Below are 27881 nucleotides of genomic sequence, written 5' to 3'. Positions count from 1 at the left end.
GAGAAACAAAACTGAAGCAGATTTCAGGAGTGAAACAAAAGTGTTTCATACTTGGGCAGCCCAAAGCAAATAACATTTTTATTCACATCATTTGCATCCTTTTGACCACAGACTTAATCAAATGAAGCATCACTTTTTTATCAGTACACTTGAATGAGGAAACTGCAGGAAAATGACAGTAGAAGCTTCTTGAGAGTGAAATGTTGCCTCTGCATGCTGCTGCATCGCCAGCCCAAAACTGCACCGCCAGCCCAGCCCAGAACTGCACCACCAGCCCAGATCTGCACCGCCAGCCCAGAACTGCACCGCCAGGCGCCAGCCCAGATCCTTCAGGGAATTTCTTGGTAGACCGACCGCGGAGCATCACTCAGACGACTGAGCTGGATCTGGTCGTACACAGTCCTGGACTGCAAGGACGAGAAAGACAGAGACAAATTGTGCTCATCAGTGTCTGAGTTACATTGTTGCTTTGGCAGTAGAAGCATTGAAAACTGTTGACACGCGCTGCTATTTTAGGTCACCAAGAATAATAACGATACGTTGAGCCTTGAGCTCTCCAGTCCAGAACACTGACATCAGTAAAGCTGGACATGTATATGGATATATGATTACTATATTACTATATAGCACTATGCTGATTAGTACATGTATTTATATTATTTATACAAGAGAGATTAACTTTGTTTGTTCGCCTTGTCTTTGTTTCAAAGGTAAATGCAGTCAACATGGCTTGTGTTTCAAAAGCCTTCTCTGTTGCTGGGTGGCTTTTCTTCTTCCGTTTCCTGTGACTGTGCGATAACTCTTTCTCCTGGTTGGTCATTTCTACTTCTCGCACGTCTTCTTTCGGTGGCTCTTTGTCATCTGATAAATAACATTTTATCGTCTGGTGATTTCAGGACCTTCCTTGGGGACCTGTCCAGAAAACTAGCTGGCTGTCATTCCAATCAAACCGAGCCCAAACGCCCTCACCAGGCTGCATGAGACGACAGGAAGCAGCAGTTCTACTCTGACTTCCCTCCAGAGGCTCTGAACTCTTCACCCCAGCAGACCTCTGCATGTGTCTCCAAGGAGTTGGTAACCTCTAACCAGCACTTCCGCTTCTGTGTATAATACAAATGTTTAGCAGCCAGGTGAAGCAGCTTTCAGTCATCTGCACTGTAGGGGGCGCCGAAGGGCCAGCAAGGTCTTCTCTGCTGACTTAAACACACTTAGAAAAGTACATCTTCCCATAAATATGATAATAAAGTTATAGTTGTTATTCCACGTCATATAAAATGCACTTGGTGGCGCTGTTTCCATTGTTGTATATTACGGTGGAGTTTTCATATAACAGTTTCCATAAACAGTCCAATGTTACACATTATTTTCTCAGCTATAAACTAAAATAAAATATAATGTTTCTCACCCCTGCTGTCACTGGGGGGGCTCTGTGATCGATGGTTTCATACGAGGAGTCTGCTTCTGTTGATGGTTGGTGAAGTTTCCTTCATGTTGACAGACACAGAAAGGAAATGAACAGAGTGGAACAAAAACAGAAAATGCTCCTCTGGCACAGTGGTAACCAACACAGAGGTCTCGAGACCAGTGGTGTATATATACATGGTCTCCTCCTTTCCCACATTGGGAAAATATATATTAAAAAATAAATTAAAAATAACAGAGTTGGAAGGAAAAACAGGATATTTTAAAATGGCCACAAAGCCACGACCCAAGCAAAAAAGCTCCGTGACCCACTTTTGGGTTGCGACCCACAATTCTGAATCCCAAGAACTGCCGTATATTTTTGATGTCGATGTGTTCTTCAGTTCCAACAACCACCAGAAAAAAAGAATGTAGTATCTGGAAACAGTCCAATAAACTAAAATGAAATATAATGTGTATATATATATGTATATGTATATATATATATATATATATATATATATATATATATATATATATATATATATATATATATATATATATATATATACATATGTGTACATATGTGTACATACATATATGTATAGTCTTTATTGTACATATATACATATATTTATATGTATATACATACATATATATATATATATATATATATATATATATATATATATACACACACACACATATATATATATACACATATATATATATATAAATATATGTATATATGTACAATAAAGACTATACATATATGTATGTACACATATGTACACATATGTATATATATATATATATATATATATATATATATATATATATATACATATGTGTACATATGTATATATATATATATATATATATATATATATATATATATGTGTATATATATATATATATATATATACACATATATATATATATATAAATATATGTATATATGTACAATAAAGACTATACATCGCATTATTTCAACAAGGTAAAACAATGAACCAACACAGCAACTGCCCATGAAGCCATGACCCAATCAAAACAGCTCTGTGACCCACTTTTGGGTTGCGACCCACCAACTGAGAACCGCAGACACTTCAATAATACTTACAACTGCACTTGTAATTTCAGCATTATCCGCATACAAAGTCATATCAGTGGCTTCAGCACCTGGTGGTGGATCAGAAGAAAGAAGAATCAGACGTGTGAAGGTCACAGAGGGAAGAATTTGAGTGACAGGTGACGATCGTCTGACCTGGGTGTGCTTTTTTGCAGCGACGCACACAGAGAATGGAGGTGATGAGGATGGTGATGACCAAGAGGAAGCCCGCCAAACGTGCAATCAGAATTGTGAGAAAGCTTTGATGATCATCACCTGCACGACCAATCAGTCTTTATTCATTATGGCTCGTTGCCATTGATCACATTGGAAGATTAACACGCACGCATGAACTGGCATTAGTAATACACCAATGACTCTGTCACAAATATCCTGGCTACGGAGGTGCAATGCTGCCACACTAGAAAAAAAAACAGTGCTCAGTATCACGTTATATTGTTTAATATTATATAATGTAATATCATCATAAATCATTATGAAATAATGTGAAAATTAGCAAGATTAACGTGTTGATTCCATAAGAAGTTGTGAAAATGATTATGTTCTAACATGATCATTTTCAAGTTACAATGTGAAACTATCACGTTTTTACATGATAATGTATATATAAGTATATATAAAATAAGTTATTTCATGATAGTTTCACATTATAACATGAAAATGATCGTTTTCACATTATCATGTTTTTGTCAGGATCTTCGGTTTATCTTTTATTTTGGTAGCTTTCTGGTTTCTTTTTCCTGTGTTGTGTGTCTTGTTTAACCCTGTGTTTCAGGTTGGGTGGCTCAGCTCACTCAGTCCCCCAGGTGCTTCCACTGTAATTACCACCAGCAGGCTACTGAAGAACTCAAACCGTTCCCCTCTTGGTCAGAGCTTTGCTCCCTGTGTGCGGACTCCTCACCTCCCTGTGATCACCACTCTGACCCAGGACCCTCTGTTGATCCCTGTTTGTACTTTGTGATTTCCTTTGCTACTTCCTCCAGGTGAGTTTTTCCCAGTGATTTTCCGCTGTAGTGTTTTTCCAGTCTTTTACTTTGACCTTTTGCTCCTAATGTTGTTCGTGATTTTCAGTTACTTCCTCGTTAGATTATTCCTAGTTTAACTGGTGATTTTTAATTATTTCCTCCCTGCCCTGAGTTTTTTTTCCCAGCGCCTTTTGTTTGTTTCCTTTGTCTTTTTCCTCACCCTGCCTGGAAGAATCGCAGCGACTAGTTTAGTTTGTGTTATTTGTCAAAATTTACCCAAAAAAACCCCCCAAAAAAACCCACCAGAAAACTAAAAATGCCCATAGCGCCCTCTAGGAACATTGCAAATTCATGCTATAAAAACCCACGCGTTTGTCTCGTCAAGCTCTACGTCGTGTCTGCTCTAATTCTTTTGATACGACAAACAGGAAGTGAGATATTTCAAGTTGTTTAAAATTGCCAAAATTCGGCAGATGTCGCTGAGCATGGGGGGCGTCGGCAGAGGTCGGTGGTCGGCGGCTGCCACGGCGGCTCAGTCCCGCAAACGCTGCTTGCAGCTTTAATTTCTCCTTGTTGCTTTGTCACTTTGTCAGACTTTGTTGATGACTTTCTGTGTGTAAACTGAGTTCGCTTTGGGGTCACAACTCCATTCCTCTGTTTTTTCATGATAATTTGTTTACACGATGATTCTCACATTATAACAAGAAACTATCACGGTTTTACATCATAATTTTCATGCTATAACGTGGTAGTTTCACGTTATAGCATGAAAATTATCACGTCAAAAAGTGAAAGTTTCATGTTATTCCATGATACTGAACCCTGTTTTTTTGTTTTTCTTTTCTAGTGTGGCAGCAATGCTCTTCCATGCCTTACACATTCTTTATTTACAAAATCATTTACAGTAATGATTAGAACTCACACTGAGTTAATCAAAGTGAGTGTAACTGTTGTTATCAAGCAAATATAGTGAAAGAAAAGAAGTTGATTGTGTGTTGTTGGGATTGCTGTCACAGCAGTGAGTGTTCAGACGTACCACGCAGCACAGCGCTGCAGGAGATCATCTTCGACGCTGACATGGAAGTGACAAAGTTGCTGGTGGTGCAGGTGAAATTGGTTTCTTCATCCTGAGGCCTCATGGTGAAGTTCAGCCACGAGCCGTCAGTGGTCTCGTTCCCCACTGTCCAGCTGTAAGTGACTTTGTTGTGTGAAGGATCACTGCACCGCAGGTGAACTGAGCACGAGCCGTTGGCCAAGAGCCCGGAGATGGAGGTCAGCACTGGTTTCTCAGTGATGGGTTCTGGAGAGAGAGAGAGCGAGAGAGAGAGAGAGAGAGGGCGAGAGAGAGAGAGAGAGAGAGAGAGAGAGTCAGCCCACTGGCTTGGTTCAAGTTAGACGTGTGTCTGTGAAGGTTGTCAGTCATCCAGGTGATCTGGAAGTAGAAGAGGTTCAGTTGGGCCAACTGGACTGAAGAACTGAAGAAGCCTTTTGAATGAGAAGGACAAACGTCTTCAAGACTGCAAGAACCAAGTCCAGTGGGCCCAACTGAACCTCTTCTACTTCCAGTTTGACAAGACAAGTTATAGTGCGCAAAACATTAGCAATTAACAAACTGATACAATAACAATGAAAAACAATCAATTAATCAAGCCGTTAATCAATCAATGAAAATACATTAAACATACAAACAAATAAAAATACAATGAGGTCTTGTCTCACCATGTACTTGCAGTGTAACAGTGATTGTTTCTCTCTGTTGTCCACGTTGTTTATCATTTGATAAGAACGTGAATTTGCCTGAGTCTTGGACAGTCAGGTCACTCAGTGTTAGACTGAAGTCGGTGGGGTTGAAGTAAAGTCTGCCCTCAAACTGATCTGCGATAACATCTGTGATACGTGTGTTTCCATGCATCCATCTTGCTCTGCTGATTCCTTCAGCTGATGAACATGAGGAAAACTCCACGGCATCTCCGACTTCTCTATGAATGACAGGTTGGCAGGCCGACGCCTCTGCATCTGAAACATGAGAGCAAGCATGTTTCTCAGTGGTCAGCCGTGTCGCAACCAGTGTGCAAAACTGCCATCAGTATTCAGTATTGTTAGTCAATCAACCAAGCTCAATTTCTTTTACATGCTTTAACCTTGTAGTTCATGGATGCAAGCCATGACAGTCTACATGACAACACACACGCACACGCACACACACACACACACACACACACACACACACACACACACACACACACACACACACACAAGCTCCACTTGGCAAAATATTTATTATTAGATGATCTTAAATACCTTTAGTGACTATTTGTGACAATAATGATATATATGTATATGTACATATGTGTGTGTATATACATATATATATATATACACACACACACACATATATATAATCACGCCCAGAGGAGTAACATAATTCAAGAAATAAAACAGCAGCAAGGTAAACGTAAATCTGGGATTTTATCGACAGCAGAAGTCCAATAACTGAGGGTCCAACCCCTGAACTCAAAACCATCCACTTCAGGCTGCTGTCGTTGTTCTTGCAGAAGCTTCTCCACAGTTGTCTCTCCTCCACCCAGGCTGTGTAGCCCTGCAGACTGCAGTGTGACCAGGCCTTTACTGCTGCTGAGTCCAACCTCTGTAGCGCTCCAGTGCTCGTGGCACTGGACTTCACTGGTCCCTTCAGCCTGGAGGTGGACGCCAGTGCCACTGGGGCTGGTGCAGTCTTATTGCAGGCTAGTAGTTATGTAAACCCCCCCCCTCAGGTGTGACAGGTGTTCCTGGCTGGTGCCAATCGACTCTCTGGCAAGCTGAATGAAGGGAGTGACGCCGAGGTGCTTGGAGAATAGTTCACCTCTCACGTCAACTATTCAGCCGACCTTTAGTGTGGGCTGGTGAGAGAGGTCAGCTGACGACGCTTCCTGTGCTGAACCACAGTGCAGACTTAGTAACAGCAGAGTTGTTACGGCCAAACCACAGGTTTTTTGTTCACACATTTTTTTTGTACGAAACCTCGGCTGTGCGTTTAGACGGTGATTAAAAGACGCGAAAACCCTCGGCCATATGCGGCCCATTAAGCTTTTTAAATCCGGCCCGCCCAACTTGAATTGATATTAATAGTCAGTCAGTCAGTCATAAACTGGCTGCATTTCATCCATTTTTTTCAGTGTTTTCAGAGTCATTTCAACGAACAGCTGAACACCCTGGCTGGGGGCTTCAGAGACACTGATTTGGTTGCAACTTTGCTTTGCTTCGTTTTCAATTAACGTTAAACCAACACTGCATCCATCTGCTGCTGCCCCCCGACAAGTTTTTGTTGCATTGTTGCATCAGTCACAATGGAAGCATCTCGGTGTGATGAAAGAAAAACTCTACGTACCTTGGAGCCCAACCAGGAGATGTAGCAGACAAGCGCAAATAAAGCAGGCAAAGCAGCCAGCAACCATCTCTGTGATGACAGGAAGAGTGTGTTTCCTCGTCTGCTCGCTCGCAGCGGAGGAAAGTGGGGGGGGGGGTGTCTCTGGGTGGCCGCAACGAAAGCAGAAGAAGGACTGACACCATTTTGGAAGGAAGCCACATCAATATGAACACATTGAAGATTATTATTATAATACTAATAATAATAATAATATAATTAATGATAATTATTAATTTTCTTCTTCTTCCGCATTCAGGGAGTAAACTCGTGGTGCCACACCAGGCGTTCCTAGCGTATGTGTGTAATCAGGATTTTCTTTTGGAATACGACTTTGTGTAAACGCGCTTTTTTTCGAGAACGTTTTTGAAAATGTGTGCTTTCAAAAAAATCTGTCTCCATGTAAACGGGCCCTTAAACAAATAAGAAAAATATTTAGAAAAGAGGTAAAAAAAAAAAAAAAAAAAAAATCGGGTGCGCAGTTTGTCTGGGGAGGCGGTCGTGACGAGGCTCAGCCCCATTAACGCTGCTTGCAGCTTTACTTCTTCCTGTGCTCTTATCCATTGGCCCTGCTGCCAGATCCTGTGGCCCTGGAGGAGGAAGGGGCCGGCGAGCCCCAGAACTGGCGGAACGCGGTCTCCCCGCAGCTTCTCGCCACGCTCAGTCCAAAGGAAGTGGATCGCCAGGCCGTCATATACGGTACAAACCCTCATTTTTTGGCCTGGTGACCTTTTCTCTCCAAATTTCTTCTGCAACATTTTCATTCGGCACATCAACTGCACGCAAACAAGCACTCCTAATTTCTTACTCAGCCACGTGATTCAGAACAGTCTGTTTCGAATTTGCACGTCACTACAGAAAAACAGAAAATAACAACCTATAAAAATAGGGACACATACATATAAAATAATTTGTCAAACGGGATACAAAGTACTGTGTCATGGATGCCACCAGGCCTTTTCTATAAATTTAGCCAAAGTAAAAAAAACATTTTCAAACAACCAGCACAGAATTTCCCCTTTAAATTTCCAGAATACATGTTGGTTGTTTTTTGTTTGTTTGTTTTTGCTGAATTGATTCAAAAGAAAAGTCACAATATAAAAATCAGCCCCAACCTCACTTCCCCACAACTGATAATAATTTTCATATTAGTATAATTTCTTCAAGTTCTGCAGGCCAGATTAAAAAATTTAACAGGCCGCATATGGCCCCCGGGCCATAGTTTGCCCACGCTTAATTTACACTGCTAACCTCAAGAAGCAGAAAACACAGCTAAATTATCATTGTGATCTTTGCGATGCTGTGAGGAGAAACAAAACTGAAGCAGATTTCAGGAGTGAAACAAAAGTGTTTCATACTTGGGCAGCCCAAAGCAAATAACATTTTTATTCACATCATTTGCATCCTTTTGACCACAGACTTAATCAAATGAAGCATCACTTTTTTATCAGTACACTTGAATGAGGAAACTGCAGGAAAATGACAGTAGAAGCTTCTTGAGAGTGAAATGTTGCCTCTGCATGCTGCTGCATCGCCAGCCCAAAACTGCACCGCCAGCCCAGCCCAGAACTGCACCACCAGCCCAGATCTGCACCGCCAGCCCAGAACTGCACCGCCAGGCGCCAGCCCAGATCCTTCAGGGAATTTCTTGGTAGACCGACCGCGGAGCATCACTCAGACGACTGAGCTGGATCTGGTCGTACACAGTCCTGGACTGCAAGGACGAGAAAGACAGAGACAAATTGTGCTCATCAGTGTCTGAGTTACATTGTTGCTTTGGCAGTAGAAGCATTGAAAACTGTTGACACGCGCTGCTATTTTAGGTCACCAAGAATAATAACGATACGTTGAGCCTTGAGCTCTCCAGTCCAGAACACTGACATCAGTAAAGCTGGACATGTATATGGATATATGATTACTATATTACTATATAGCACTATGCTGATTAGTACATGTATTTATATTATTTATACAAGAGAGATTAACTTTGTTTGTTCGCCTTGTCTTTGTTTCAAAGGTAAATGCAGTCAACATGGCTTGTGTTTCAAAAGCCTTCTCTGTTGCTGGGTGGCTTTTCTTCTTCCGTTTCCTGTGACTGTGCGATAACTCTTTCTCCTGGTTGGTCATTTCTACTTCTCGCACGTCTTCTTTCGGTGGCTCTTTGTCATCTGATAAATAACATTTTATCGTCTGGTGATTTCAGGACCTTCCTTGGGGACCTGTCCAGAAAACTAGCTGGCTGTCATTCCAATCAAACCGAGCCCAAACGCCCTCACCAGGCTGCATGAGACGACAGGAAGCAGCAGTTCTACTCTGACTTCCCTCCAGAGGCTCTGAACTCTTCACCCCAGCAGACCTCTGCATGTGTCTCCAAGCAGAGCTCAGCAGCAGGTGTGTCAGAGCCAAGGCCACACAGCAAACTGAAAGTTTCTCTTGTGGCTCAAACCTTCCTTGATGGCGGACGTCTGTTCCACCTTCAGCTCACTTCAACAGTTGGTAACCTCTAAGCAGCAAAGCACTTCCGCTTGTGTGTTAATACAAATGTTTAGCAGCCAGGTGAAGCAGCTTTCAGTCATCGGCACAGTAGGGGGCGCCGTCAGGGCCAGCAAAGTCTTCTCTGCTGGTCTAAATGTTCTTAGAAAAGTACATCTTCCCATAAATATGATAATAAAGTTATAGTTCTTATTCCACGTCATATAAAATGCACTTGGTGGCGCTGTTTCCATTGTTGCATATTACGGTAGAGTTCTCGTCCAATCATATTCCAGCTAGCTTGTGTTGCCAGTCCAACATTGCAGCCTCCTGTTGGCTGTCAGTGAACGCACCACCGTCAGTAGCGACAGCCAATCAGACCAGGAGTCTGCGATGGTGAGACCAGCTAGCTGCTTTACGCTCAACTTCGCTCGTAGGCGTCCTGTGATTGGATAAGAAGCCCTGAGAGCCTCTCAGACTGAACTCAACCTGGAGGTCCAGTTGCCACCACCACCAACCCACGATGGCTGAAGGAGAAGATGAAGCTTTAGTTGGCCAATCATCTGCAGTTTAGAATGGAAATAAGGTGGAGCATTGGAGCAGCAGCTGCACCAACATGGTCAACTGCTTAATAACTCAATAGTTCAATAGTTTGGTTCATTATCGTCTTGTTGGTCTCTCATGTGTGCAGTTTATTGGAGCAGTTTGGATCAGAGTTTAAACTCACTGTAGTTTTGGTGGAATCATTAAAACTTTGTTGAGGAATCTCTTAAAAATCAATTTTATTTGGAAGTTATGACAGCATCAGCGGCCTTAGTTACTGAGTCTGAATTGTAATTTAAATGCTCTGGAAACTAAGCGTTGCTTGACTTGCTGTGTATTTGTTTATGTCAATGTGTTCTTCAGCTCCCACCACCATATAAAAATGTATGTAGTGTCCGTAAACAGTCCAGTGTTACACATTATTTTCTCAGCTGTAAACTAAAATGAAATATAATGTGTCTTACCTCTACTGTCACTGGGGCGTTTCTGTGATCGATGGTTTCATACAAGGAGCTTGGTACCTTTGTTTCCTTAATGTTGACAGACACAGAAAGGAAATGAACAGAGTGGAACACGACAAAGAAATGCTCCTCTGGCACAGTGGTAACCTCGAGACCACTGCTTCTCAACTGTCTACATATATAATCGAATAAAAAAAAAACGGCTTTACTAATCTTTGGGAATTTGCAGAATTACAGCAAGTTGTGCAAAGAGAAGGAACATTTTATTTATTGATTAAAAATGAATTAAAATAACATCTATAGTGTTGGAAGGAAAACAAGATATTTTAAAATCCTTTTTTTTTTTTTTATTAAAAAAAAGGGAAACTGCCCATGAAGCCATGACCCAATCAAAAACAGCTCCGCAACCCACTTTTGGGTTGCCACCCAGCAGTTGAGAACCGCAGACACTTCAATAATACTTACAACAGCTGCACCTATAATTTCAGTGATATCCGCGTACAAAGTCATATCAGTGGCTTCAGCACCTGGTGGTGGATCAGAAGAAAGAAGAATCAGACGTGTGAAGGTCACAGAGGGAAGAATTTGAGTGACAGGTGACGATCGTCTGACCTGGGTGTGCTTTTTTGCAGCAATGCACACAGAGAATGGAGGTGATGATGATGGTGATGACCAAGAGGAAGCTCACCAAAGCCGCAATCAGAATTATGAGAAAGCTTTGATGATCATCACCTACACAACCAATCAGTCTTTATTCATTATGGCTCGTTGCCATTGATCACATTGGAAGATTAACACGCACGCATGAACTGGCATTAGTAGTACACCAATGACTCTGTCACAAATATCCTGGCTACGGAGGTGCAATGCTGCCACACTAGAAAAAAAAACAGTGCTCAGTGTCACGTTATAATGTTTAATATTATATAATGTAATATTATAATAAACCATTATGAAATAAAGTGAATATTAGCATGATTGATGTGATCATTTCACGCTCTTTCATTAAAAACATACGTGTGAAAATGATCATATTCTTACATAATTTTCAAGTTACAACATGAAACTATCACGTCTTGACATGATAATTTAAATATAAGTATCTATATATATATGTGTGTGTGTATATATATGTATATATATATATATATATATATATATGTATATATAATAAGTTATTTCATGATAGTTTCACGTTATAACAAGAAAATGATCATGTAAAAACATGATCATTTCCAGTAATCATGTTTTTGCATGTTTTATCATGTATTTACGTGATAATTTATTACATGATAATTTTCATGTTAAAACAAGAAATTATCACTGTTTTACATGATCACTTCCGTGCTATAACGTGGTAGTTTTCACGTTATAACGTGAAAACTATCACGTAAAAAACGTGAAAGGTTTTTTTTGTTTTGTTTTGTTTAGTTTTTTTTCTAGTGTAGTGATTTACAAAATCATTTACGGTAATGATTAGAATTCAAACTGAGTTAATCAAAGTGAGTGTTACTGTTGTTATCAAGTCAAAGAAAATAAATAAAAATAATTCAATAGTGGGATTGCTGTCACAGCAGTGAGTGTTCAGACGTACCACGCAGCACAGCGCTGCAGGAGATCATCTTCGACGCTGACATGGAAGTGACAAAGTTGCTGGTGGTGCAGGTGAAATTGGTTTCTTCATCCTGAGGCCTCATGGTGAAGTTCAGCCATGAGCCGTCAGTGGTCTCGTTCCCCACTGTCCAGCTGTAAGTGACTTTGTTGTGTGAAGGATCACTGCACCGCAGGTGAACTGAGCACGAGCCGTTGGCCAAGAGCCCGGAGATGGAGGTCAGCACTGGTTTCTCAGTGATGGGTTCTGGAGAGAGAGAGCGAGAGAGAGAGAGAGAGAGGGCGAGAGAGAGAGAGAGAGAGAGAGAGAGAGTCAGCCCACTGGCTTGGTTCAAGTTAGACGTGTGTCTGTGAAGGTTGTCAGTCATCCAGGTGATCTGGAAGTAGAAGAGGTTCAGTTGGGCCAACTGGACTGAAGAACTGAAGAAGCCTTTTGAATGAGAAGGACAAACGTCTTCAAGACTGCAAGAACCAAGTCCAGTGGGCCCAACTGAACCTCTTCTACTTCCAGTTTGACAAGACAAGTTATAGTGCGCAAAACATTAGCAATTAACAAACTGATACAATAACAATGAAAAACAATCAATTAATCAAGCCGTTAATCAATCAATGAAAATACATTAAACATACAAACAAATAAAAATACAATGAGGTCTTGTCTCACCATGTACTTGCAGTGTAACAGTGATTGTTTCTCTCTGTTGTCCATGTTGTTTATCATCTGATAAGAACATGAATTTGCCTGAGTCTTGGACAGTCAGGTCACTCAGTGTTAGACTGAAGTTGGTGGGGTTGAAGTAAAGTCTGCCCTCAAACTGATCTACGGTAATATCTGTGATACGTGTGTTTCCATGCATCCATCTTGCTCTGCTGATTCCTTCAGCTGATGAACATGAGGAAAACTCCACGGCATCTCCGACTTCTCTATGAATGACAGGTTGGCAGGCCGACGCCTCTGCATCTGAAACATGAGAGCAAGCATGTTTCTCAGTGGTCAGTGTGAAACTGCACACAAGGTCCAGGACCATCGCTGCCTGGAAACATCACAGTATCTCAAGAGGCACCGCGTGACATCTGAGCATCATGACTTGAAGCAAATGAAGGACGTTTCACGCTGCATGCATGGAGCATTGGCTTGAACAGACAGAAAACCAATAAACCCGCTGATATTGCTTCAATTCCTTGGAGGTGTAATAAAAGCTTTCAGAGCCTCCTCTGCTTCCTCTTAGTGGCGCTGGTGGTGACTTTCTTGCATCTAAATTTACGAACCCGGGCACTTGAGTGGAACATTCAGTTCTTCTGCCTTCTATCCAATGTGCCGCTGAAAACCTTTACTGTGTAGCAACCCGTGTGTGAAACAGCCATCAATATTTGGTATTGTTAGTCAATCAACCAATCTCAATTTCGATGCAAGCCATGACAGTCTACATGACAACACACACGCACACACACACACACACACACACACACACACACACACACACACGCACACACACACAAGCTCCACTTGGCAAAATATTTAATATTAGATGATCTTAAATACCTTTAGTGACTATTAATGACTCTCTCTCTATATATATAGTCACATATATAGATATCAGGGTATATATATATATATATATATATAGTCATTAATATATATCTATATATGTGACTATATATATATATATATATATGTGTATATATATATATACATATATATATATATACATATATGAAAAAATAAGAGAACCCCTTCAAATTTTGCTATCTATGAGGCTTCTAGGGGGTCTCATTGGTTTTTCGAGGGGTCTCACACTGGTAGCAACAGTCTTCACAGTCTTCACAAGATGACCTCATTTTATGTCCCTTCTCCTGCCACCAATGGTGGGCGGGGCAGAATGATGGGGGCGTGGCTTTGAGTCTGTAAACACCAGTGTGTGAAGCCAATCAGTTCACTGACATCAATCCAAGAGGAGCCTCCCAGATCTCAAGTCCTAGTACGTCAACAGTCCAGCTGACCTTGAGTGTGGGCTGCTGAGAGAGGAGAGCTGATGGAGCTCCCTGTAGTGAACCACAGTGCAGACTTACCCACAGTGGAATTATTATAGCCAAACCACAAGTGTTTCGTTCTCACGCTCGCACGACGCCTCTGCTGTGAGGTTTAGACGGTTTTTAAAAGATGCAAAAACCCCCGGACCATGTTTCTATATTAGCGCAGTTTATAAGACCGCAGGTTGGTCTGCACAATCGCAGACCTGCGCACTGCTGCAGCCCCTTTGATTTGAGTTGTTTTCAGTCAGTCTACGCGCTGTCCCTATATGTGGTGAACTGAAGGCCATTGGAAACCTCACATGCGTGTTTCTAGACTGCTGGAGGATGCCGGAGAACCTGAAGAGAACCCACGCAGACACAGTGAGAACATGCAAAGCCCACACTGAAAGGTCCCAGGAGACCCTGGGAATAGAACCCACAACCAACCTTCTCGCTGTGAGGCCACAGCGACAACCAATAAATATATGAATTTGACTATTCTATTTATTGGATCACAGTCATTGCATTGCAATGAGCAAAAAAAAAAAAAAAAAAAAGAGTAACATCATCATGAATGTTGCTGTGGTGAGAACTGTCTGCAGAAATACCACTCAGTTCAATAAAGTTCTAACCATATTTAAAAAAAAAAATTTAAAAAAATGTTTCATTTTCTCAAGTGTCTTGTGTTGGTTATTCTGTTGCAGCCATGGACAAACTACGGTAAAGAGTTTGCCCACCCCTGGTCTACAGGCTTTGAGTCATAACTGTTAGAAAATAAATAAAAAACAAATAAATGTCAAAGAGGAAGGGGGTGGGGAGCCATCTCCAGAGTGCACTTCCAAGACAAGCAGAATCTTTGCTGACATGACAAAATAACTCCTGCAAAGTGAAGCAAATTCACGTCCCTTCAAATCAATGGAGTTGACCTCCACTGAGCTGCTGCAGACAAGACTTTCTGGCAGAAGTTGATTTGCTATCATTTGGTTGGCTCTCGTCTTGGGACAGGTGTGACAGCGTTCAGACGCATTCCCAGAAAAAAACAGCCGTCCATTCAGCGCACGCAGACAAGTTTTTGTTGCATCAGTAATAATGGAAGTTTCTCGGTGTGATGAAAGAAAAACTCTACGTACCTTGGAGCCCAACCAGGAGATGTAGCAGACAAGCGCAAATAAAGCAGGCAAAGCAGCCAGCAACCATCTCTGTGACGACAGGAAGAGTGTGTTTCCTCGTCTGCTCGCTCGCAGCAGGGGAGAAGGGAGATGGCGGGGGGGGGGGAGTGTCTCTGGGTGGCCGCAACTAAAGCAGAAGAAGGTTTGACACCATTTTGGAAGGAAGCCACATCAATATGAACACATTGAAGATTCCAATATTCAAGACTTGGAGATTCTCATTTGTCACATATCATGTGGCAAGTACGGACAAGGGTGTTTGAAGTGTTATACAATACAATACAATACAATATAATATAATATGAGTAGTTGTAAAGTATAGTTTAGTATAGATGCAAAGTATGACACTATACCATTTAGTCTATAATAATATGATCACTAGTAATAGTAATAATGATAACATCAGTAAAATAGTAGCAGTAGTAACAGTAGTAGTAGCAGTAGTAGTAGTAGTGGTAGTAATAGTAGAAGTAGTAGTAACAGCAGTAGTAGTAGCAGTAGTAGTAGTAGTTGTAGTAACAGCAGTAGTAGTAGCAGTAGTAGTAGCAGTAGTAGTAGTAACAGCAGTAGTAGTAACAGCAGTAGTAGTAGCAGTAGTAGTAGTGGTAGTAGTAAACACTCCTTAAACAGAGACTTAAACATTCCTAAGAGCAGTTGGATGGAGTTTTATTTTTGACATTGACCACCAGGTAAACTGTTGACACTGCAGACCTTGTCAGACCAAGCAACAACAACAAACTGCACCTTTCACACACGGAGGACATCAGAGAAAGAAGCATCTACCTACCTACCTACCTACCTACCTATCTATCTATCTATCTATCTATCTACCTATCTATCTATCTATCTATCTATCTATCTATCTACCTATCTATCTATCTATCTATCTATCTATCTATCTATCTATCTATCTATCTATCTACCTACCTATCTATCTATCTATCTATCTATCTATCTATCTATCTATCTATCTAATATCTATCTACCTACCTATCTATCTATCTATCTATCTATCTATCTATCTATCTATCTATCTATCTAATATCTATCTACCTATCTATCTATCTATCTATCTAATATCTATCTACCTACCTATCTATCTATCTATCTATCTATCTATCTATCTATCTATCTATCTAATATCTATCTACCTATCTATCTATCTATCTATCTATCTATCTAATATCTATCTACCTGCCCATCTGCTTTCTATCAGAATACGATTGAAGGCTTTTTCAATGTGAAAACTCTGCGAGTGAAAGACTGAGACACAACGCTACACTACAGTCAGAGTAACAAAACCTTTGTGGGATTCATTTGAAACTGAAAACTCCTCAGGGCCGATGATTGTGCAAGATACAGAGGGAGTGCGTGCGCAATGCCTGCTGTGCATCTTCATCTTGTGCAACTTCTTATCTTGGCATCGGCGATACGCTGGGGGAAATAACTCGAGCGTCATTACTGTTCAATGTCACTCAATAGTGCTTCTCTGTTAAAGAGCACAACAGTCAGTCTCTCACTCTCGTTTTCAGTTCTTGTTGATTTCGTTGATTTTAAGCATATCCAACAACAAAAAAAAAAAGAATAGAAATAAAACGTAAACAAGGACATGTACACACGGGTACATCCAGGAAACAAAAAACTAATTCAGAATTATCAAACACGTCTTTTTGAATAGTTCAAATAAAGATTCCCGTGTTCAAAAAAGGAGCAGGAAGAAGTTCAAAAATGCTTCTAGTCCTTTTTCCAGTAACTAATATTGTACCATGAATTATATGTAATATTATGATATATATGATATAAGTACAAACACATACATGAACTCATACATACCCGTAACCCATTCAACTTTCATAAACCCCATCAAAATAATGGCCCTAATACCTTCTCACGCTGATTACAGTTGAAGGATCCTTGCCATGTTTTCATCTCATCACTGCAGCTGCAGGCTGCCCCTCCCTCTTGCTGATCAACCTGATGACTCTGCGCTCACTGTGTCGCTTCCCTTTCCCACAGGTGTGGCTGCACAGTAATCAAGCACCTATTAAAGAGGGGGTGGGGCCTGCAGCTCAGCTCTCGCTTCCTGTTCCTCAGTCTGGCTGGCAGCAGGAGCTGCGCCTCCATGACAGTTGTTTTTTTTTTGTTTGTTTGTTTTTTTTTCGCAAAAATGAAAGCGATATTTCTAAAAATTTCGACAAAAGTACAATTGGGATTTGCACGTGTTTCCATTGAATGGTGTGAAGCGCATAAGCCGCCAAAAAAATCCCGAGAGCCCACTGTGAGCAGGATGCAGGTACTGCATTTCTTGTACAAATCTGCATTTCCATGTTGTGTTGCTGTCCAGAATGGTTGTTCTATGTTTTTTCTCTTTGATGTCCCGTAAACAATATTCCGTCTCCTCCTCCGTCCAATCGTAACGCGCCATTTTCAATGGTCAGTCAACTGGTCAAAAAAAAAAAAAAAGAAAAAAAAAAGGGTTTCCATGACACTTTTGCGATGTACCTCTATAGACACGCGTGTGAAAAAAACCACCTCATCAGGGTGTCAAAAGCTTTTTGTCACATTTGAGAGGTGTTTCCAAGTTGAGCTGTTTCCACCACCAATTTCTCTTTATTGTGATATTTAGGTTTTGTGTAATTCTAGTGGTCCTGGCAACGCAGCCAGTTGGCGGCAGCAGCAGCAGCAGCAGCAGCAGCAGCAACCAAGTGTTTTATTTTGAACTCTTGACTTTTAATTGTGTTTGATCTGATTGGCTGCGAGCTGTTCGAGGGGGTCGCAACAGTTTATGCAAGCTGTCCTTCAATCATATTTACCGTCTCTCAGTTCCCTTGAATGGACACTTATCATGTCCAATGTGTGCACAAGCCAAAATAAGAGGATCACTTTAAACAAAGAGCATTCAAATCGGTTGCCAAATCCGCTGGTTTGACGTGAACGTGCATGTGACTGTGTTCCGAGAAAGAAGAATGATAGCATGGAGGAGAGGAAGAGAGTGGGGTTTTTTTTTTTTTCTTTATAACCTCTCAGGGTGCGAGAATTGAGCTCTGACTGCTAGCCAAAACCTCACGTGTGTGTGTGTGTGTGTGTGTGTGTGTGTGTGTGTGTGTGTGTGTGTGTGTGTGTGTGTGTGTGTGTGTGTGTGTGTGTGTGTGTGTGTGTGTACCTCAGTGGCCCCCGTGCTTCCTTCCTTTAAACTGTGGCATGATTTCTTGTTCAGAGATGCCAAGTGTGAACACTTCACACTACAAACCTTGAGACGAGCGGAATAACGGCGAGATCATCGGCGTATGATAACAAACCTTATCAGTATCTTCCAAAACAAAAGACCACTCTATTTCCTTTCCTTTGCAGCAACTACCTGAGACAAAGAAAGACTTGAGTGAGAAATTGGATGACGGAATCAAGTAGAAAATAATGTTTCTGTGACATCATAGAAAAAATATTTTCAGATTGTTTTTAAGTGTTTCATTTCTCAAGTATTAAAAAAAAAGATATATGAATACTTTTAAGACGTATTCCTATTTCATTTGATACTATTTTACTTTGTTTAATGACATCGCTGTCCATGTCCAACCTGGTGATTGACAAAAATCCCTTTCAATAAAACCCGTTCACATAGCAGAGCATGACCTGTTAAAACCTGCCCAGTCCAGAGAGCGTCGTGGAGCACTACAGGGTTTTCAAGTGAAGAAGTTTTCAGCTAAAAATAGCCCTCGCGAAACCAGAAGTGCTGCCCCCTTGCTGAAATCCGAATGTAATGCAGGCTTCGAGGCAATTCTACACTTGGCCGGCGGAAGAGCGGCTTTGAGGCTTTGTGAGAGCCCCACTGTATTTCACACACTGGGACACATGTGATGCTTATTAATCTGAGTGATGTGTTCCACTTGTTTGTGTCATTTCCACTGTGTATTGCACCCACTCTCATGTCGCAATGATTCACGTCAAATTCTCAAGTAATGGAGAGGCGTGACACCAACATATTTCCCAGGAAGGAGAAGTGAAAATCTACCAGGAAATGCTGCGCGGCGGCTTCTTAATGTAACTGAGGCAAACCCTCCCACAACGCAGTAGAAAAGGAAACTTGCGTCTGCAGGCAGAATAGCGGGACACAGAGAGTCTCACACAAGACGTTGACCCCCCCGCTGCAGCTCCTCACTGGGAAGGAAACGGTTGGAATCAGACATTTAACACCATGCGTCATTGCATATTGTGCTTTATTATTGCTAACATTACATTTATACGTTGGAGTTATTGCATTGAGTTGAATGTATAAACGTATTGAATGTTGCCATATGCAGTGCTTTGGTGTATATTTGATGATCGTGATCAGTGCCCTGGGGGTGTTGAAAACCCTGTGAGCAAAGACTGTAACTGTAACTCATTAAGTCTTCATAAACAGCGAGCTGGGGGGACCAGAGAGTGGTCAGCTGAAGGAAGTGCCTTCGCGACCCTATCCAGTCACAGGGAGGGGAACTTGATGGCCTGAGCTCGTCTTGCTTGGTTTCAACAGGTCACAGCGGAAGGAAGCACGGACCATTTGGCTCACGGTCAAATAAGGACCTGCTTCCTGATTGTCAAATCATAACATTAACACCCAGCAACTGAAGGGAGAAGAATGGACGGCCAATCAGAGGACGACACTTGAGAAGACATTCAAATTAGGAGTCAGATTGTTTGTCTGTGCATTGAAGGACTTTCCTGGGAGAAAGTTGTGAGTCTGACTCCAGCGACAGCCAGGATCTCTGTTACAAACGTCTTGTTTGAGAGTTTCCTTGTCTTCTTTTCTCCATTAAACAAACACGCGGTTTGGTAGCAGGGTATTAGATAAAGGAACCAAACCAGCAACACTTGTGTTTGGAAGGTTATTTCTTTATTGTAACAATGCTGTTCTTGGCAGCACAGCTTGTACTGTTGAAGCCTGTTTGTTTCCACTTGAAATCTCTTGAAGACGCGATTCTAAGTGGTCAGGCAGCAACATTCGATAGACTGACTGCAGACACGTGCTGGTTAAAATTGAGGTTTGTTGGTGCAGGAGGTCAGCAAGGTATTGGGGGGTGAGTGCGTGAAGGGACTCACAGGTGAGTAGGAGGAGTTTGCAGTGGATGACCGGGAGCCAGTGGAGGTGGATGAGGTGGATGAGGTGGAGGTGGATGAGGGTGGAGGTGGATGAGGTGGAGGTGGAGGTGGGTGGAGGTGGATGAGGTGGAGGTGGATGAGGGTGGAGGTGGATGAGGGTGGAGGTGGATGAAGTGGAGGTGGATGAGGGTGGAGGTGGATGAGGATGGAGGTGGATGAGGTGGAGGTGGATGAGGGTGGAGGTGGAGGTGGATGAGGTGGAGGTGGATGGAGGTGGATGAGGTGGAGGTGGAGGTGGATGAGGTGGATGAGGTGGAGGTGGATGAGGTGGAGGTGGAGGTGGATGAGGTGGAGGTGGATGAGGATGGAGGTGGATGAAGTGGAGGTGGATGAGGGTGGAGGTGGAGGTGGATGAAGTGGAGGTGGATGAGGGTGGAGGTGGATGAGGTGGAGGTGGATGAGGTGGAGGTGGATGAGGATGGAGGTGGAGGTGGAGGTGGATGAGGTGGAGGTGGAGGTGGATGAGGTGGAGGTGGATGAGGTGGAGGTGGATGAGGATGGAGGTGGAGGTGGATGAGGATGGAGGTGGAGGTGGAGGTGGATGAGGATGGAGGTGATGCGCTGCCAGAGTTTGGTGCGAGTGAGAACCCTGACACCTGAGTTCTGCAGGTTCTGGAGCCGGTCCAGGGTTCTACTGGGAAGTCCAGACGGGACCCCATTGCAGTCGTTCAGCTGGGATGTCATGAAGGCAGCGGATGAGAGTCTCTGCTACAGAGTCGGTGACAGTGACGGCCGGAGACGGGAAATGTATTTCAGGTGGTGGAAAAGCAGATTTGGTGATGGGCTTGATGTGGGACTGGAAAGGAGGGGGTGGGGTCAAAGGTGACTTTTTGTCCAGCTAGTTTATAAACGACACGTCCATGTCCCATCTAGCGTCTGTGTATCTCAGCAGGAGACTGTGGAGCTGCGATGCTGCGTGAGCGCCAACAACTGATTTGTCAGCTTCATCGGCGATATTTTAGAAGTTTTAAACATGGTGCTGAGAATTTTACAAAGATTTTACAAAAATTACAAAAAAAAATAAATTAAAAATGGATCAGGAGGAAAGCAGATTTATGATTACCTTGAGTTTGCCCACTGTTTCAGTGGATGGTCGCTGCTAAAGGAGAATATTTAACTCTCAGTAAACCAAGTTGACACCTACAGGTGCTAGCCAGAACATTAGAATCTCCTGAAGAGGTTGTTGTATTTCTGCAATTCAACTTAAAAGGTGAATGTGACATATTATATAAAGGAATAATATGCAAATCAATATATTTCAAGTTTTTATTTCGTTGCATTTTGCTGATCAGGTCTTGCAGCTTAAAAAAAAAAAAACCCTCAGAAAATTAGAATTCTAGAATCAGAATTACACAAAGTCAAACCTTTATGAAAATCTTCATCAGCAAAGTTGCAACAAGGAACTGCTTGAGATGTCAATTTGTGTGGAATGGCTCAATAAAAGGTGTTGCTTTCATCTTTTATGTTAAATTGCCAAAATAAAACAACTTTTACTTGATATTCTCATTTTTCGGGTGGCACCTGTGAAATAATACCTGGTCTTGTAAAGGGTCAGAGGAGAGAGGTGGTGGTGCAAACTTACAAGAAATATCTTTGAAGAAGTGAAGGAACTTGCACTTAAACAACCGCCCTGCTACTGGAACCTCTTCTTCTGAGTGAAGCTTGGGCTTCCTACCAGTGGAGATGTTTGCAGTGGAAATGACGATGATTAGAAAGACGGAAGATGAGAAACCTGGACGAGGCTCTGGACAAGGACTGCTGTGTTTTTGAGAACTTGTGCAGGGCAGGCAACCACATGTCATACAGTCCCAGTCCATGGCCAGCTGGGGGCGCAGGTAGGCCACTCTCTTACGTTACAAGTCAGCGAGGTATGAAAATGTTACTGACAGAGAAGCAACCTCCCCGTAGAGGAACTAAGCCGTGTTGCTGTGAAAAAATCAAACAGTGTAAAAATCAAATCTCCTGTCCAAACTTAGAAATGCAAAGCAGTGCATTCCTCCACATACTGGCTGTTTGGCTGTGTGTCTGCTGACTAGCACTGCGTGTTTGTGACCAGCAGGAACCTTGAGTGATGTGTGTTACTGGTCAAAGCATATCTGTAATCGCTCAGTCTCAGAACCTCAGGGGCCACATCCAGTCAGCATCTGCAGAAAAATCTCTCTTTTATGTTTCATGTTCAGTTGCTCTCTTGCAATTTCCTTCCTGCAATTTCCTTCCTTGCGATCTTCTCGCTTTACTTTTGTCTCATGCACAATCTGTGTTTTCACTTGCGATCCGGCGACAAACCAAAGATCGAGCAGGCTGCAGTCTTGCACGTTTTTACTTTTTAACCTTTAAAGCGTCTCAGCGCTGCAGTGAAACAGGAGCGTTGGGCCGAAACCAAGACGGACCACGTTAGGAACAGGAAGGATTAAAAGTGTCTGATAAACAGGACGCTGGGAGGGTTTGCAGAACAATACACAACAGTACATACAAGTCCATCCATCCATCCAGCCATCCAGCCGCTTCTTCCTGAGCTCAGGGTCTCAGGGCTCTGCTGGAGCCTCTCCCAGCTGTCATAGGGTAAAGGCAGGGTGACCCCCTGGACAGGTGGCCAGTTCACCGCAGGGCCACACAGGGCCACACAGAGACACACAACCATTCACACTCACACTCACATACACACCTACGGTCAATTTAGTTCCTAATTCACCTCACATGCATGTTTTTGAACTGTGGGAGGAACCCGGAGAACCCGGAGAGAACCCGGCAGACCCAGGGAGAACAAGCAAGCTCCACACAGAAAGACCCCAGGCCCGGAATCGAACCCACGACCTTCTTGCTGTGAGGCGGCAGCACTAACCGCTGCTCCGCCGTGTCGCCCCGTACGTACAAGTCCTTTCTATAATCCAAACATTATGTTTAATTAAGATTCATCATGTGGAGCTTTGATATAGCAGCAGTCTCTTATGCGTCTCAGAATATATATATATATTTTTTTTTTAAATCAGAAAACATACATTAAAGGAACTCATGTTTTACACCACAACTTGTTCAATGCATTTCGTAAATGTATTTAAAAAAAATAAATGTATATTACCTTACACAATGCTACATTTCCTAACCTGAGTTCACCCACGGCGCTGCACAGGCTCAACTACGAGCCGCTGTTTGGGGTTTCTGCAGCAGACAGTACACCGTGTCAACTCCTGTCTCCGCCTCACTCGGAGCTTCTGCTCTCTTGTCCACGCAGGTAGCTGCATTCGGTGCCTTTAAAAAGCTGTAGACAGTATCCGTTTTGAGACTGTGCTCAGGATCCGAGGGGTCGGAGGGGCCGGAGGGGCCGGAGGGGTGGGAGTGGCCGGAGGGGCCGGAGGGGCTTCCTCTGCCGAGCTGGTTGGCCTGAGCTGCAGTAGCATCTTCACGAGAGACGGCGGAAGAACCGCAGGCTCCTTCACGCGGACCCGGTGGTTCTTCTGGCTGTGTTGCACCAGCAGAATTCTTGTATAGCTGAGAGAATGCAGTGAAACATTGGATGGACAGTTAAACTCAAGTCTTTGCAAATGAACATGAATATCCACAACTCTGATCAAATCTTCCAGCGTCTGCTGATTTGTAGGCGACTGTGCTTTCGATCTTGTTTTTTTTTTTTTTTTTAGAGATGTTTCGGCTTCTTCATTCAGTTCTACAGTTGGTTCAGGTCAGGGGTCACCAACGTGGTGCCCAAGGACAGCGGGTCTCCCTCAAGGACCGCATGAGACGCCTGCAGGCCTGCTCTACAAATGGCAAACTCGTGGAGCTGCGTCTAAAATTCGACTGTATTCAACCTTGTCAAGTCATCGTTAACGTGATCAGTGTCTTCAGAAAGATCAATATCATCAATAATAATATAATAATAATATTATTATTGCTGCTCATCACACTCTGCTGAGGGTCTTACACTAAACATTGTGTCGCACTTTTGTAACTGGGCTTACCTTACGTATGAAGAATATGAGGAGCAGTATGACGAGGACGAGGGCAAAAATTACTACTATTACTATTCCACATTTGATCAGTGCAGGAAGTTGTGTCGTCTGAGGTACTGTTGGAATAAGGGCTAAAAGACACAAGACAATATTTAACTGGACGATGAGCAGAAAACAAGCGTGGTCAGAATGATTCCCTCATGGCCCAAAAGATTGGATTGGACTAAAACATGGACCCGCTTACGAGATTGACACAGGTCAGTGCTTGCAGACACGCTGCTGTTGCTCACGTGGTTGCTGCCTATGCAGATGATTGTGTTGTTTGCAGCGACGACGGTGATGTTGTACCGATGGAGTGACCTGTGAGTCACCGTGCAACTCTCCTGGCCACAGACGGACATCACCCACTCCTCCTGGATGGAGCAGTTCGCCGTCATGTTGCACAATTGAGCGGACTGGTTTGAGAGCAGTGGTGAAATGCTGAGGACGGGTTTGGGAACTGCGTCTGGAAACAGCAAAAATGACCGATCAGAATTTGGATTTCAATTCAACCCCAAATTTCAAAGAGACTTGGGGCCAATTCCAATTCCTCCCTTAACTCCTCAATCTCGACCCTCGCCCTTAACCCTCAATCTTTGGCCCTCAATCTTTGGCCCTCAAAAATAAGTGTAAGGGCTTAGAAATGGGACACCCCTTAAGTGCAGTTACGTCTTCAGACTGTGGGGGGCGGTCTTACGCCAAAGCTACGTCCAGTCTGTCAAGAAGACGACGACGACGAAGAAGAAGGACAAAAAGAAAAAGACGGCGAAAAAGGAAGAAGTCCTCCTTCGCTACACAACGAGGTACACAAGTAACGTGAAGCCGGGCCCGCCGGTCCGGTTGACAAACCTCGTAAATTAAAAAAAAAAAAATGTTACGCAACAACGATGTCAATAATCCATAAAAAAGTCTTAAACTAAGACAATAAAATGGTTTGGTAATATTTATATCTTTATTAACTAAGAAAATACTTCCATTTGTAGCTCGCTTTTACATCGCAATCTTTTTCGAAGATGTCTTGGCGAAAATACGCAATGCCTTCTGGGTAGCCCTGACTGCCAAGGGTGGTGCCGGAGAATCTCAATATTGAGGGCGATACAGCCCTTAAACTCCTCCCTCAACTGGACCTTCTTCGAATCGGGACAGCATTTGCACCTCGCGGGAGCGCGCATTTTTGAGATTGAGGGTTGAGATTGAGGATTGAGGGAGGAATTGGAATTCACCCTTGATCTCATTGGGCATGCACTGATGACTGAGACTATCATTCAACGTAAACTTGCCCTACTACTCCAGTCTTGAGACCTGTACAACATGAATGCATTTCAAATATTCATGGACATTTTCTCATGTAGCTGGAGCTTTAGGTAATTATTTGCAATGAATTCATTTTTGCTTCTTCACCTCTGTGTTTGTCGGCATAATTCAGAGAATGTAAATCACCCTCTGAGTTTGGCTCCGAGTCAAGGCAATAGGCTGGAGCAGCTAGCTCCAAGCTAACATGAAGTACAAGCTTAGCACTGCTTGGTTCAAAGCAACAAGGTAACCCTTTTTCTACTGTCACATGATCAACCAGATGAAGCATGTTAAGATTGAGATCTCATTACAAGGGTGACCTGGCCGAGAGGTCAGCAGCAGGTTATTCTCTGTGGTGAGATCATTTGACTAAATACTGCACGTGGATCTTTATCTGCAGTGTGACCTTGAAGGACAACAGCACATTACTGATCGTGAACACGCGTTTAAAGGGTTTGAGAGAATCCTGATATGTCCCGACGGATAAATACTGCAAGGTCTCTCTGTACTGCTGCCGTTATAATCTTAAAGACTGAGGAGTTTAGTGAAAACACTTACCTTGCACTTGAAGTCTGTGATTATAAGTTATCCTATTGCCCAAATTAAAAACTGCAATAGTGTAGATGCCGCTGTCATTGCTCGTCAGCTCGTTGATACACAATGAATTGTTTTCTGGCTTGTAATCCACTTTGTTAATGAAGCTGTCTGCGACCACGTTATTATAGACAATCACTTTGTTTTCATTAAATAACCAGTTGACATAACTTTTTGCAGGCACGCTGACTTGTAGACATAACGAATCGTTCTTTAGACGATAGTGCATCGGCGGCGGCGGCGGCGTGTCCTCTGCTGTGATACCTGATGGAAAACCATTCAATTAGACGGGGAAAAAGAAAGTCAGTTCTAAAATAAATTAAAAAAAAAAGAAGAAAATGCATCCAGCAACGTAGTGAGACACAAAAGATATGTGGCATAATTCCAACTGGGCATTTATTTCTAGTACATATATGGCTGTAATTAAATGATGGCCTAATAATTAAAAATGCACTTACAAAATATTTTGCAAATAGGAACTCTTACCTCCAATAAGTACACAGAACAGAAGAGGCAACATGTTCAAGCCGCTCAGTTAACTCTGGAAGTCGTTCGACAGGAAAAATGTTTGTCATATACGAAAGTGAGAGCTGCACATGCAAAGAGTGTCACTTGCAAAGCACAGGAAGCTAAAGCACAGGTGTGAGTCTGAATTTCTTTTCTTTTCTTTTCTTTTTAAATGCTGCACTGAATTAAACCACTTTTGAATGCATGTTAACACAATCCATACTATGTATTTTTATTCCAAAAGTGAAATTAAGATTAACTCTTTATATAGTGACTCTTTATATTCGTCAATGTTTTGTATAAACACTCAGGAAGTTTCATTCAAAGATGCAAACAGACTTCCTGCCTGCCCAGAACACAGTTGTTGGTTGAGTGCATTTCTGGTTCTCGTCGCTCACTGTTGTTTTTATCGGAAGTGGTTTCCAGCTGACAAACCAAAAACAGCATTTATAGAAACAATGCCCCACTACATATTGCCAGTCAAATATTTTCATCTATTCTATTTTTCTTTAATTGGGGCAAAAGTTTTAAAAATGTTTCATTTATTTTGTGTTTTGTTATTTATTTTTTTAAATGATTGACTGAATAGAATATACCATAATATAATTTTAAACAATAATAATAATAATAATAATACATAATAACAGTAGTATGTGAAGGATGCTCCGATACAAATTCTCTGTGCACCAGATTTTGATTGGCCTCTCTCTGCTGCCGTTGCCTTTGTACTGATACTGGGTTTTGTGAGAATTCTACTGAATCTTTGCCAAACTACAGAGTGTATACGAATAAACACAAACAACCAGGATACCGTTGCCAGCACAAACCACAAAATAAAAGCACTGTACAGAAGTAGACACAGATGCTGTGGCCAAAATAAATGTCAGTTCCTCAAATGCTTTATTAAAACTGTTATTGTCACACTCACTGTCCAGCCTTTTGCAACTTTAAGGACAAAACTCCCGAAACCCGAAACCAAAGATTTAATAAAGTGTTACGGTGCGTCAAGCGCCAAAGTTAGTGTAATTATACAACTGAAGTAAAACGTCACTTTTCTTTTCATTTAAAGTGCCTTTAGTAATGTTACTGAACATTATCTCTCCCCCAAGAGAAAACAATCAAACATGAAGAATAAAGATTTATATCCAAGAACGCAAAATCCAGCTGCAACAAGAAG

General features: G+C 42.3%; 3 protein-coding genes across 5 annotated transcripts; all 3 read right to left on the bottom strand.

Moving 5' to 3' along the window:
- Nucleotides 1-268: 268 nt before the first annotated feature.
- LOC142889276 (SLAM family member 9-like) lies at nucleotides 269-6991 on the bottom strand. Of its 2 annotated transcripts, XM_076027907.1 has the most exons (7): nucleotides 6884-6991; nucleotides 5215-5511; nucleotides 4532-4795; nucleotides 2666-2785; nucleotides 2522-2580; nucleotides 1406-1484; nucleotides 269-407 (listed from the first exon to the last, which is right to left on the bottom strand). In XM_076027907.1, the coding sequence occupies exons 1-6, from the start codon at nucleotides 6948-6950 to the stop codon at nucleotides 1443-1445; spliced, it is 849 nt and encodes a 282-aa protein (XP_075884022.1). In that variant the 5' UTR covers nucleotides 6951-6991; the 3' UTR covers nucleotides 269-407; nucleotides 1406-1442. The 2 variants fall into 2 exon arrangements, with proteins under 2 accessions (XP_075884022.1, XP_075884021.1); XM_076027906.1 differs by lacking the exon at nucleotides 1406-1484 and having other exon boundaries at nucleotides 308-407.
- Nucleotides 6992-7662: 671 nt separating this feature from the next.
- LOC142889275 (SLAM family member 9-like) lies at nucleotides 7663-15265 on the bottom strand. The gene is made up of 7 exons (XM_076027904.1): nucleotides 15150-15265; nucleotides 12671-12967; nucleotides 11990-12253; nucleotides 11008-11127; nucleotides 10861-10922; nucleotides 10399-10464; nucleotides 7663-8633 (listed from the first exon to the last, which is right to left on the bottom strand). Exons 1-7 carry the CDS (start codon nucleotides 15214-15216, stop codon nucleotides 8556-8558), a joined length of 954 nt encoding a protein of 317 aa, XP_075884019.1. The 5' UTR covers nucleotides 15217-15265; the 3' UTR covers nucleotides 7663-8555.
- A 7744-nt stretch (nucleotides 15266-23009) lies between these two features.
- LOC142889274 (uncharacterized) lies at nucleotides 23010-26850 on the bottom strand. Of its 2 annotated transcripts, none has more exons than XM_076027903.1 (5): nucleotides 26678-26850; nucleotides 26162-26449; nucleotides 24516-24776; nucleotides 24281-24402; nucleotides 23010-23813 (listed from the first exon to the last, which is right to left on the bottom strand). In XM_076027903.1, the coding sequence occupies exons 1-5, from the start codon at nucleotides 26715-26717 to the stop codon at nucleotides 23457-23459; spliced, it is 1068 nt and encodes a 355-aa protein (XP_075884018.1). In that variant the 5' UTR covers nucleotides 26718-26850; the 3' UTR covers nucleotides 23010-23456. The 2 variants fall into 2 exon arrangements, with proteins under 2 accessions (XP_075884018.1, XP_075884017.1); XM_076027902.1 differs by having other exon boundaries at nucleotides 23011-23813; nucleotides 26162-26461; nucleotides 26684-26850.
- Nucleotides 26851-27881: the final 1031 nt, after the last annotated feature.

Source organism: Nelusetta ayraudi, unplaced genomic scaffold (assembly GCF_046127955.1).
Source record: "Nelusetta ayraudi isolate G7.1 ecotype Tasmania unplaced genomic scaffold, CSIRO-AGI_Nayr_v1 ptg000022l, whole genome shotgun sequence".
Lineage (NCBI taxonomy): Eukaryota > Metazoa > Chordata > Actinopteri > Tetraodontiformes > Monacanthidae > Nelusetta > Nelusetta ayraudi.
Note: the sequence above shows the minus strand (reverse complement) of the source record. Positions and strands in the feature narration are given on the sequence as shown.

Excerpts from the sequence above, each read along its gene's own strand:
- LOC142889276 (XM_076027906.1), bottom strand. The coding sequence starts at position 6,950 with ATGGTTGCTGGCTGCTTTGCCTGCTTTATTTGCGCTTGTCTGCTACAT. Across the intron at positions 4,796-5,214 it reads TGTTACACTGCAAGTACATG|AACCCATCACTGAGAAACCA; the intron begins GTGAGACAAGAC and ends CTCTCTCTCCAG. Across the intron at positions 2,581-2,665 it reads CTGCAAAAAAGCACACCCAG|GTGCTGAAGCCACTGATATG; the intron begins GTCAGACGATCG and ends ATCCACCACCAG.
- LOC142889275 (XM_076027904.1), bottom strand. The coding sequence starts at position 15,216 with ATGGTTGCTGGCTGCTTTGCCTGCTTTATTTGCGCTTGTCTGCTACAT. Across the intron at positions 12,968-15,149 it reads TCTCCTGGTTGGGCTCCAAG|ATGCAGAGGCGTCGGCCTGC; the intron begins GTACGTAGAGTT and ends CTCATGTTTCAG. Across the intron at positions 12,254-12,670 it reads TGTTACACTGCAAGTACATG|AACCCATCACTGAGAAACCA; the intron begins GTGAGACAAGAC and ends CTCTCTCTCCAG.
- LOC142889274 (XM_076027902.1), bottom strand. The coding sequence starts at position 26,717 with ATGTTGCCTCTTCTGTTCTGTGTACTTATTGGAG. Across the intron at positions 26,462-26,683 it reads GTTCTGTGTACTTATTGGAG|GTATCACAGCAGAGGACACG; the intron begins GTAAGAGTTCCT and ends GTTTTCCATCAG. Across the intron at positions 24,777-26,161 it reads TCACAGACTTCAAGTGCAAG|ACGCAGTTCCCAAACCCGTC; the intron begins GTAAGTGTTTTC and ends TGCTGTTTCCAG.